The 10,926-nt window shown below is 39.5% G+C and overlaps 2 protein-coding genes across 3 annotated transcripts; both read right to left on the reverse strand.

The window, feature by feature from the left end:
• Nucleotides 1-1,107: 1,107 nt before the first annotated feature.
• Nucleotides 1,108-4,198, reverse strand: drc8 (dynein regulatory complex subunit 8). The gene is made up of 7 exons (XM_029432294.1): nt 3,992-4,198; nt 3,095-3,179; nt 2,733-2,805; nt 2,382-2,458; nt 1,648-1,690; nt 1,421-1,487; nt 1,108-1,309 (listed from the first exon to the last, which is right to left on the reverse strand). Exons 1-7 carry the CDS (start codon nt 3,996-3,998, stop codon nt 1,191-1,193), a joined length of 471 nt encoding a protein of 156 aa, XP_029288154.1. The 5' UTR covers nt 3,999-4,198; the 3' UTR covers nt 1,108-1,190.
• Nucleotides 4,199-4,872: 674 nt separating this feature from the next.
• Nucleotides 4,873-10,423, reverse strand: irf6 (interferon regulatory factor 6). Of its 2 annotated transcripts, none has more exons than XM_029432709.1 (8): nt 10,134-10,423; nt 9,612-9,786; nt 8,695-8,890; nt 8,487-8,585; nt 7,671-7,937; nt 6,741-7,133; nt 6,473-6,591; nt 4,873-6,040 (listed from the first exon to the last, which is right to left on the reverse strand). In XM_029432709.1, exons 2-8 carry the CDS (start codon nt 9,783-9,785, stop codon nt 5,810-5,812), a joined length of 1,479 nt encoding a protein of 492 aa, XP_029288569.1. In that variant the 5' UTR covers nt 9,786; nt 10,134-10,423; the 3' UTR covers nt 4,873-5,809. The 2 variants fall into 2 exon arrangements, with proteins under 2 accessions (XP_029288569.1, XP_029288568.1); XM_029432708.1 differs by having other exon boundaries at nt 9,612-9,790.
• Nucleotides 10,424-10,926: the final 503 nt, after the last annotated feature.

Below are 10,926 nucleotides of genomic sequence, written 5' to 3' on the forward strand. Positions count from 1 at the left end.
CATTATACATAAAACTCGACAATATGAAAAACAATTAAAAATAGCTTTACTGGGACCAACTGTAAAATTCTATTTACATGATAATTCCTAACAAGTACTTTTACTTTTAATACTTTATTAACATTAAGTAACATTAAATGTGAGTATTGTGGTATTTCTACATTTACCTAAGTATCTGAATAGTTCTTCCACCTATGCTGTTAAGTTTAAAGTATAAAGTTTAATTAATCAGTGACTCGCATTAGCAAAGTATGTCATTAAAAATGTCATAAATAATCATAGTATAGTATGTCATAAAGAAAATTGGCCAATTGATGCACAATAGTACACTTTTGAACACAAAAGCATTTGAAGGTATTAATAGAATAAGTAATTAGTAAGCAATAAGGTGGTATCAGAGAAGGATCATAAATATAACCTTCAGCCAGTGTCACATGAGCCTGATCAGCTTGTATCTCACCTCATATCTACAACACACAGGATACTTTTCCACATTCTATGACCGGCACTATGCCTCCATTTTGAACCCAGCAGCAAGCTCCCTTTCTAAAATACAAACAATACAAATACAAACCTGAGTAAATTGTGTGGGGATACTTAATATACATGTGAAAAGTAGACTGCTTCACTTTGAGTTACAATGAACTTTCCAATTTAATGTGATTGTGGAAAAACAACACTGTAAACGGACTGCTATACTTATTCCAATCTCTGCGATCACTCAAAGCGCTTTACAACACATGTCAGCATTCACCCTTTCACACACATTCATACAGAGTCAGAGGCAACCTTACCAGGTGCCACCTGATAAACATTCACACATGGGGTTCAGTATCTTTCCCAAAGACACGACATGTTGACTACAGGCTGGAGATCAAACCACTGGCCCTCCGAGCGGTGGACGACCACTCTACCCCCGGAGCCAGTCTCTACTCCACAGCCACCATTGTATAACATCTTTGCCATGTCAGACTTTGAGATTATGAAAGTAAGGGTGAGTATGATAAAACTAAAACTAGTGTGTTTTACCAAAATAATGGGCTGTTCCTGCATTGATACATTTTCCCAAATTCAAAAAAATTTGGAAACAGAAGCTCAGATTAAGATATTTACATTTATTTATTGTACCATATCAGAACTAGTAGCCCACATTAACAACAAGCACAGTTATGCCAACACTGCGACATTGTCTACATGTCCGGGTCGATGGTCAGCTGGCTGATTAAGTCTTTGTAATAGAGAACATTGTTGTCGCGGTCAGCAAGTGCTGTCAGCATCTCATCCATCTCCTCCTGAGAGAAGAGCTCCCCTGGTTTACACACAATCATGAACAAACACAATGGTTAAAACACTGTTTGTAAAGTATAGGTTGTTTTGTGAAAGTAAGGTGAATGTTAGACACACAAACACATGTCTTCACCTTCCTGTGTCATGTACTTTGTCAGCTCCTCGGGCTCCAGGTATCCTTTCTTTTCTTTGTCCAGAACCTGGAAATACAGTGTTAATGCCTTTAGGCTTGAACACATATCAGTAACGAACACTGTGATGACTGTATGGTTTTCACTGAGGCTCAAACTTCTACTTAATTTAGATCATGTGCAGCCGCTGGTGTTACAACACTGGAGAATATGGAGAAACTGATTTCACCTCAAAAGCCTGAAGCAGAAGGTCCTCAGGGATGGGAGGGAACCTAACACACACACACACACACACACACACACACACACACACACACACACACACACACACACACACACACTAGTTAGTCGCCTGTAGTATGCTAAAACCCCCCTAGTAGTATTTAATTTAACTTTATTTCAGACACAGGTAAATATCAGTATAAAAACTAAAGCAAACATATAAAACATATTACCATGATGACAAACCAAAAACCGTATTAAGAGGATCCTAAAGTTTTCACTGGTTTTAGGTGAAACTGAGTTTTGTCAGACACATGAGTACAAAACCATATATTACAGAGTATACACTTTAGAACAGATTTAGCACAGAAAAGCACAAGTTTAAAAGAAAGTGTCATATTTTATTTAGAGAAGTCTGACGTGGTATCTAGGTTGGTGAATAAACAGTGTACTAAACAGTGCCTTTGGAGACCTTTACATTGCTGCACATCTATTCTGTGAAGTACTGCAGTAAGTACCTCATTATATTTCCTAAATGTTAAAACAATCTGAAAAGTCCTACCAGCGACAGGTAATTAATTTGCTCCCTCAGAAACATCTAGCCGTATAATAAATCATTTGCTGTAACAAAAGCACCTATTTGCATCATGACATGGCGTTCTTCTCTGCCTCAAAATTAATCATTTTTTATTCACTGGCATCAGTCAAGAGTAAATATTGGAGAGAAAATAAAAGTTTTACTTGTGCTCCAGCAGCACTTTGGTCATGACTGGGAGGAAATTGTCCAAATAGATGTATCCTGTGTGATCCTTTTCAACCTGGTTGGACAGGACAAGGTTGAGTTTTTACAACAAGCTGAACATTTTCTAACAAAATCAATATCGACTTTTTCAAGCAATACAATAAATGCACATTTTAAAAAACGAATAATATGGTGGCACGTTTTAATACATTTCAAGCACAGTAGATATTATTGCATGACTCATTATGTAATACATTTATGATACATTTATGACTGCATCCTGAGTAAAGCCTCAGATGAACCGTTTGTTTCATTCACCCAAAATATGAGCAAGTAAACAATGTTCTGACCTCAGCTATTAAGTCGTGTAGGTCTGCCTGAGTGGGAAAGCAACCCAGGGAATATATGATGGTGCCAATCTCCCTGTAAAACAAACTTCATGTTAGACCACACTATGGTGCTGATCCCCCCTGAGAGATGTATTAAGGCATGTTTTATTCTACTAGAGCCCACTGTGTCAAACACCTCACTTCATTTAAGTCCAATTTAACATGTTTTGTTGATTTGACCTATAGTATTGCTAACAATCAATCTTTATATTCACTTTGCTTGAAGTTTTTAGCTGTGACCTAAAGGGTTCAGAGGAGTGTGTTTGATCATTTCAACAGTCTGGTTTATCGTCACCACCTCACTCTGTACAGTTTGAGCTCACCTGACATCCACTGTGTTGTTAGACTCATTGTCGAACGCTTCAAACACTGCTCTGATCTTCTTGTGGACATCGGACACGACGGCCTCTGATATACAGAAGAGAGCCAAGAGTTATCGTATCACTTTTCCCCAAAAAACTTTATTGTGAAAAGTCAATGCATTCATTACATGGACTACAGGCATACATGTTGCACTTTTTAAATGTATAATAGTTGCATTAAATATATTTCATAATATAAAAATTAAATAAATTGTTCAACAAATAACAGAGGGTAGCGGAATAATTGTATTTTAAAGTTTTTAATAGTAATCAAATACGTTTTTAATTATTATCTTTAAAAGTAGCTATACAAGGAGAGTAGTATTTAAAGCCACATCATTAATGGATATAAGATTTTGCTAAGATGTTAAACAAGTTAATTATGAAAGATTCAACAGCTGGGAAATTGGGATTTTTCTAAATGAATCATTTATCAATCTTTGTTATGATATTCTTTTCAAATGTTTTTGAAAGAGTCTTCTGTAAATCAAATCAAAAAGAAGTAGCGTGAAATCAACAAACACACGTTCAATAGTTTCCCCTTCACAATTACAAAAGATGCTTCTGGTTGTTTGTTTACAGTTGCTAAGAGATTACAGATATGAGTATATCTATATACTGTAGTATATTACAAACTCCTTGATTCTATCTGGACTCATATCTGTATGAAGTAACAGAAAGGTCGTGTTCATTGTTTACTAGTTATCGTACTGATCATCAATCAGCTCCCAGATCAAACCTTTCAGACAACTTTTAACAACCGAACCATCATTTTGAAGACAAAACTATTCAGACAACTCATTGTTGTCTGAATGATCATTTAAATGAGTAGATAGACGTTTACTAACTCGTACGAACCTGCCATGGCTGCCTGGTTGTTATTCTGTTGCCAAGCAGCCGACTGCTCGTGTCAATGGAGACGCTCGCTTGATGACCGGAAGTGTGATATACTTTACAAACACTTCATCTAACGAAGGAAAAACCCGCGGTGGAGTTAGTTTTAGGGTTGATATACTACAGAAATCGACTCGAGAGCAAGTGTCACTCAGCTTCATCCGATGTTGGCAGGAGGAGGACGAAGAGCTCGGTCCTCGCGTCTAAATGCTGGAGGTTGAAGGATCGTCCATGTAATGTAACCCGGTGACCAACATGCAACACTATACACAGGACACATCTCTCCATATGGGTCTTTTAGTGCTTTTTACATCGTTTTTAGTTTTTTATAAATATTGTATATACAAATATTATTTAGGCTTTTTTTTAATGTCATGTTAAAATACAATGTTTTAACGTGTTTTTTAACTATTCTAGCCACTGAACGCAACAGAGGATGTTTAATGTCATTTATCGATCCAGAATGATATACATTTCTGAGTCAATCAGGAACATTAAAATAAACCAGATGAATGTGACTAAGCAAACAACCTCACTTTGGAGGTTCACATCCTTTACTGATGCAGACACAAAAAAACATCACGTTGCACAATGTAGTGTGTGTGTAGCTGTGAACTAAACCACTGGAGGTCAGCAATGTTGCATGAGCACATTCAGAAGGTGCAGAGCTGCACTTAACTCACAAATCTGTCAACCTGCAGTTTCACCAGTCAATCAGCTGGAGCAGAAAAGTAAACAATGTTTATACAACCATGCATTGCACAAACGTAATACATGTTACTCCTTTTGTCCAGAAACAAGTTACCTACGCGTGTCATCATTAAAGTAATTAATAAACTCCAATGTTATTTTGGCATTTTTTATTGATAAAATAAACATACAATCACAGGATGAATTTAACTAGACGTAAAACATAATTCAGCGCCCCAAAGTGCAGTGGCATCCATAATAAAACAGATCCATATAGCTGAATGTTGTTTAGTTAAATGGCTGCCTGGATACAATAAATGGCTTAAAAACCAGAGATATTAATACAAAAATATCCTACTATATAGATGGAAAAAATAAAAAAACAGCTGAAGACAAAACTGCAGGCCAGGTACCTGAAAACTGATTCTTCTGTCAAAGGGAAGTAGCAATTTTTTGTCAAACATTTGTTTAAAAAAAATTGAAACCCCTAATTACATGTGCTGGCAGGATACATGATCTCAAACTGAGCAGTACAGATGGACCGTATTCATAAACTAATGCAAGGAAAACAACAATATACTTTAATTCATATTTGCCTATATTTTATCCAACATATACAAATCCCATGCTAGATGAGTTGCTTCAAAACATTTTATATGGAGGTCTAAATATAAAAAGGTATTCTGCACGGTTTCTCGACTGCAGGAATGTTTGGTAATCACTGACCCGTTTTAGATAAAGTTTTAGATAAATAAGGCACTGGCGGTTTCTGTAACTCATTAACTAAGTCAACTTAAATGTTCCCTTGCAGCCAACAGGACTTTGGCCTATGCAGTCCCCACATCTCTCTATGGTTCCTGCACACATAATGTGGAGTGATGCAGGCATGAAGGCACTACTTCTATATACAGAAAAGCATTGTCACAGCACATTGCTAGAGAAAAGCATAATAATCCTACAGTATATAGTGTGCATAGTTATATGATTACACATAAGTACTTCTTTGCCAACAGTGGGTAACTCTCAGTAGCAGAGTGAAACATACAGTGATATATGATATATGATGCATGTTAGTTCACAGTGTGGGCTGCTTCACTGTGCCTGCAGAGCCTGAACGATGTTCAGGCCTGAGCCGGGCGGCAACGCCCAGCCATCCTGGCCCTGGTGGGTCTGCAGCAGGCAGTACAGCTGCTTTAGGTGGGTCACTATGTTGTCTTTGATATCTGGGATTGAGATCTGCAGGCGGACGCTGCCGCTGTCAAAGGATCGTGTGTTGTCTCCAGAAAACATCTCGCTTATCATACGGGCCACCACTGGAATGATCTGTAGGACAGAGGAAGGAGAGAGCACCAGTATGAGTCACGCAATTAGAGACTCTGAAAAGAGAATCGACAGTCCTGTGGTTCACATGTAACAGGGAGGCATAATTGTTCCTCATTGCTTCCAAATTAAGCAGCTTTTATTTCCTTTAAAATGGGACACATCATGAAAAGAAGTCATGTGCACACACATTTGGGTATCTGGAGTGCCCACAACCCCATAAACTGTGAAATAGGACAGTCAGTGAATATCAGAGGGTGAATACAGGTATATTCAGACAGAGCATGAGTGTTTTCTTGAACATTAAAGCATGTAATACATGTCCCAGTAAAAAAAAAAAAGAAGTATGAACCTGAAAATAGATAGAAAGTCTGGCTGCTGATTATCTGCCTGTACTGTCCTGTGTCACTTCCTTTTAGAGACAACATTTCTCACCTGAACCATGATAAGTTTCCTCTCTTTGGGCCTCCCATCAGGCCACTCCTCTCCAAAACACAGGTTAATTTCAAAAAGCGGAGGGATTGGTGTTTGGCCGCGCTGGTGGGCTATCACACCTGCACACCAATCAAACAGATTTATTAGTACTAGAATTCCTTCTCAGAGAGTATTACATTGGTTAAGAGCTGCAAAGACTATTCTAAATAAAAATCTACATACAACTCAAGTTAGTTTTACTTATTGTGAAAGTGAGATTTCCTCTTACCACTGAGAAAAGACTCCAGGCAGAAGAGTTTGATCTTCCTCTGGCGCTCTATAAGATTTGGAGCAGCTGGATTTGGAGCACAGGGACCAGACCAGTACACCTTGCACTGGCAGAGACGCACTGCATAGATATCGTGACCATTGACCTCCAGGACCAGGCCTCTGTCCATGACGTCCAGCAGGCGGTTAGTGAAAACCCTTTGCTTGTCGTTGGTAATGTGCTCTGTGGTCGGAAAGCGTAGCTGCTCCAGGTTCACCGGCCCGAACAGCTCCTCCTGGTTGACCATGGGGCCGAGATCTCCGTAGAAAAGCCTGCAGCCCTGCGGGTTACTGACGTTCCCTGTGGGACACATCTCCTTCCCTCTGTAGAGGAACTGCACCTCCAGGTCTGTCACTGGGTCAGACACAAATGTAGACTCATTTTAAAACCACGTTTGATGTACCAATGCGTCAATTTTAACAAGGACCCTTTACCCAAAAAACACAAACTTAAAATTTCTCCCACTGTCTCTGAAGTGCCCCCAAAGATTTGGAGATATTAAGCCAAGTCAATTTGCATATTTTCCTTACTGCCAAGAAATGAATTGAATGATTGAACAAGTCCGTGTGGCTTATTCCTCTATGCCATAGACCTCCATTGTTATTCAAAAACCATTTCAAACATCGATGAATGTTTCTACTGTTCTGTAAATACTCACTAAATCACAGCTAAAAATAGTCCTCAAGGGCTTATTTACTCTTAATTGTTTAAGAACAACTATAATGTAATTAATTTTAGGAAATTGCATGATACAGCTACCTTTGAACTAAATATATCTGAATTTACTGACTGCAGTCTGGGAAACAGGAAAACATATATCAGTTGACTGTCTCTTTAATAATGTGCGGCGATCACTGGATTTCAACAACACCAGAAGAAGTGCATGCTTACTCGGGAGAGAACTGATCCACGTTTCTGGAGAGGCAAACAAGACGTCGGGTAGAGAAGGGGGCTGCATCGGGTGATCGGGCAGAGGAGCAGGAGGCATGTCACTCGGGGGTGAGGGGTGCATCTCCACATCCACAGGCTCCTCTTTAGGCCAGATTTTAACAGGCTCCTCTTTGGGCCAGACCTCATTTGAAGGGGGACAACTAGGAGGTTGTATGGGGGACCCTGCGCTCATAGGAGACCACATGATGAGAGGAGACGGACTGGTGCCTAAATGAGGAAAAAGAGAACAATTAATTAGCTGTTAACAGTAGGGATGAAACAGTTACTGGTGTCACGGTAAACCATGGTCAGTATGAAAAACTCAGTTAATAAATTCCAGCATCAGCCAAAGTTAGCAACAGTCTCCCAGAGGCAGGAGCAGCGTGCTATTTGTGGTTGTTTTGAGTCAATGTAAAAATGGCGGCAGGCAGTGACATCGCAGCAGAGAATTTTCAGTCTTCTAGGAGGACTAAGTCTGAAGTGTGGTCGTATTTTGGTTTTTATAAGAGTGCAGAGGGAAACTTGATCGAAAATCTTATGACTACCTTTGTCACCACCACCCACAACGTAACAGCAAATGTATCTTTATAGCTAATTCTATTTGTTACCGCGATAATACTGCTAACCGTGATTCTTGTTTTATCACTATAACGCGATATGAAATTGTCATACAGTTTTATCTCTGGTTGACAGCAATCAAACTCCAATTGCTTTTTAAATATACTGCCAGGAAATTTAAAAACATGCGCCGTAATGTATAAAGAAAAAAACATTCACCATTGGATGGGTATGGAGGGAGAGACTCTGGTGTATCTGGAATATCTTCCTCACCACCATCTTCCTCATGTGGAGTCCAAGAACCCGCATCTGAGGAGCCTGTCGGGGGAAATATTACAAAATGAGGTGAAATGGAGGAAAATGATTGGGTGAATATTTGGAATCGAGGATGAAGAAAGTCGGTCATAATCAACCAGCTCTTGTTTACATTGGTTACTGAGGGGCTGTGGGATTTCGCAGACATCATAAATCTTCAAAGGATTCATGGGGACCTCTTTGGTGCCATCGTAGACAAGGTTGAACTCTCTGCTTTTGTTCAGAGCACATCGAAGCTGGGCTTTCCACTTTGCAGGATCAGGTTCATCAACTCCCTCTTGGAACTTCCCCGTCTCCACAGCCCACGCCTGGAGGAACACAAAAAAAAAAAACACACAGGCATCAATATCCCAGTTCTGTTTCGACATTTTCTCACAGGATCCACATATTTGTACGGTTTCTCCCAAAGGTAGTTGATGCGCTATGTGAGGTATCTGTCCAGAGCAATATCCAGGATGAGGGACAATGATATTTAGGTCACAATGTAGATTAATATGCATGAGACATCCCTAAAGACTTCATTTCTCATGAAGCATGTGTACAAGGTCACCCAATGTATGTGCTCAGTACCATACATTTTTTTTGATTTACTAACATTACACCACAATGCACTTATACGGTCCATGATTAAAAACCTTCATGCAATCTCATAAAGAAAATGGAAGTAAGATGTCCCAACATCCGTCTTAGATATTTAATTGCAGCAACACAGAAAAGGCCCCGATGCTAATACCTACATGACCCCATGGCTTTCCTAGTTCTGGAAGCCAGAGAGAGGCATTTAGTAACTGTTTTTGCAAAACCAGATGTTACTCCTGAGACATGCAAAGACCTTGATAAATATATTTAACAACCAGCATAAGCCTTGCTTAAAAAAATGGAAATACATCGATACAATCTAAGCACTCCCTGCATGTGCAGCAGTGCCAACATTTACAAGTTCTGCCTCAGGGTAAACAAATACTTCATTACGTAGCCTACATTTCCATGTTTCTATGTTACCAGGACATCTGTTAAGTGTGGGTTTACCTTAAATATGGTGTCCTCGTCCTCGTGCTGGGGTGTATGTCGTGTAGCGTGTTTCCATGGGATCTTGAAGCGCATGGCCTCGCGGTCAAGCCACACCAGACCCGGGTATCTCCCGCTGTCCACCTGAGCGACCAGCCAGGGCTTCAGACGGACACGTCGAGGGGTGACCGACATCCTGGCTGACAACACAACACAATTAGTCCACAGTATATAGTTACTCTGAATCATTTCACCACCAGCTAGTGAGATCTGTGATTAGCAATGTTGCAATGTTGCAATGTTGCAACAGTGTCCACAGAAACCCTGCATGTCCGGATTGTCCAAACATTTTTATACGGCCACACTTTGACAGGCGGAATAATCTTTAATTTATTCGCTTGTTTGTCATATTACTGCAGCTGCCCGCAGGTTAGACCTTGTGAAGTAGGTCACCGTATCTTTAAACGTAGGAAACATAGTGGCATTTTAATTATATATATTTTTTTAAAGCGACCAAATACGTTACTAAAGAACGACACATACCTGTGGTGAACCAGGAAGTTGGAGAGGTCGGTCCTCGTCGGCCTGCTTAACCGCAGCTGGAGATAAAACCGTGTTTCTTCTGCCAATTCTCCAACTGTTGCAGATTCCCTCGAAGAAAAAAGTTAATCGATAATCATTTGGACGAAGGTGGGTGAGAAAAAACAAATTATTATCTGGTGTTGTTCACTCCGGCTCGGCCCTTCCCCTCTCCTCACCGAAACTCAGGTACAGACATGACGTCACGCCGGTGACACACCTTTTCTGAGCAGCTGAGGGGATAGCTGTTAGTGAAGCACGTGTAGGCTACACATTATCTTTCCATCTGAGCATTTCACTTTGAGCCAACCTCATTAATACATACATTAATGCTTTTGTAAAGCGAAATCTGAACCACGTTTATGGTATATTTTTTGCATTATGAATGTTGACATTTACCACATTTACATATGTTTTTCATCAATATATTGTCTGTCTTTATACAGGCATATATCATATAACACACAGAGAAATGTATTAAAAACTATTATTTCTCCAGGGAATTGCTGAAAAATAAGGATTTTAATTTGCCCCTCTTTTTTTTCCTGCACTGATAAACATCAGATTGATACTTTTTCAAACGTACATACTTATATATTTCTGTTATTTCACTTGCTTGAAAACATATATATTAGGCTATAAGTGTCCCACATAGATTGCGTATAAATTGACCTACATTGTGCACTAGCAGACAATATTTATGACTCAGTAGTCAAACAGAGCGGCAGTTTGCATTGAAAGAAACCGCACATTCACT

The sequence above is a fragment of the Cottoperca gobio genome, chromosome 5 (genome assembly GCF_900634415.1).
Source record: "Cottoperca gobio chromosome 5, fCotGob3.1, whole genome shotgun sequence".
NCBI classification, from domain to species: domain Eukaryota; kingdom Metazoa; phylum Chordata; class Actinopteri; order Perciformes; family Bovichtidae; genus Cottoperca; species Cottoperca gobio.

Excerpts from the sequence above, each read along its gene's own strand:
- drc8 (XM_029432294.1), bottom strand. Across the intron at positions 1,488-1,647 it reads TTCTGCTTCAGGCTTTTGAG|GTTCTGGACAAAGAAAAGAA; the intron begins GTGAAATCAGTT and ends CTGTATTTCCAG. Across the intron at positions 1,310-1,420 it reads AAAGTACATGACACAGGAAG|GGGAGCTCTTCTCTCAGGAG; the intron begins GTGAAGACATGT and ends TGTGTAAACCAG.
- irf6 (XM_029432709.1), bottom strand. The coding sequence starts at position 9,785 with ATGTCGGTCACCCCTCGACGTGTCCGTCTGAAGCCCTGGCTGGTCGCT. Across the intron at positions 8,891-9,611 it reads ACGAGGACACCATATTTAAG|GCGTGGGCTGTGGAGACGGG; the intron begins GTAAACCCACAC and ends GTGTTCCTCCAG. Across the intron at positions 6,592-6,740 it reads CCTGGAGTCTTTTCTCAGTG|GTGTGATAGCCCACCAGCGC; the intron begins GTAAGAGGAAAT and ends ATTGGTGTGCAG.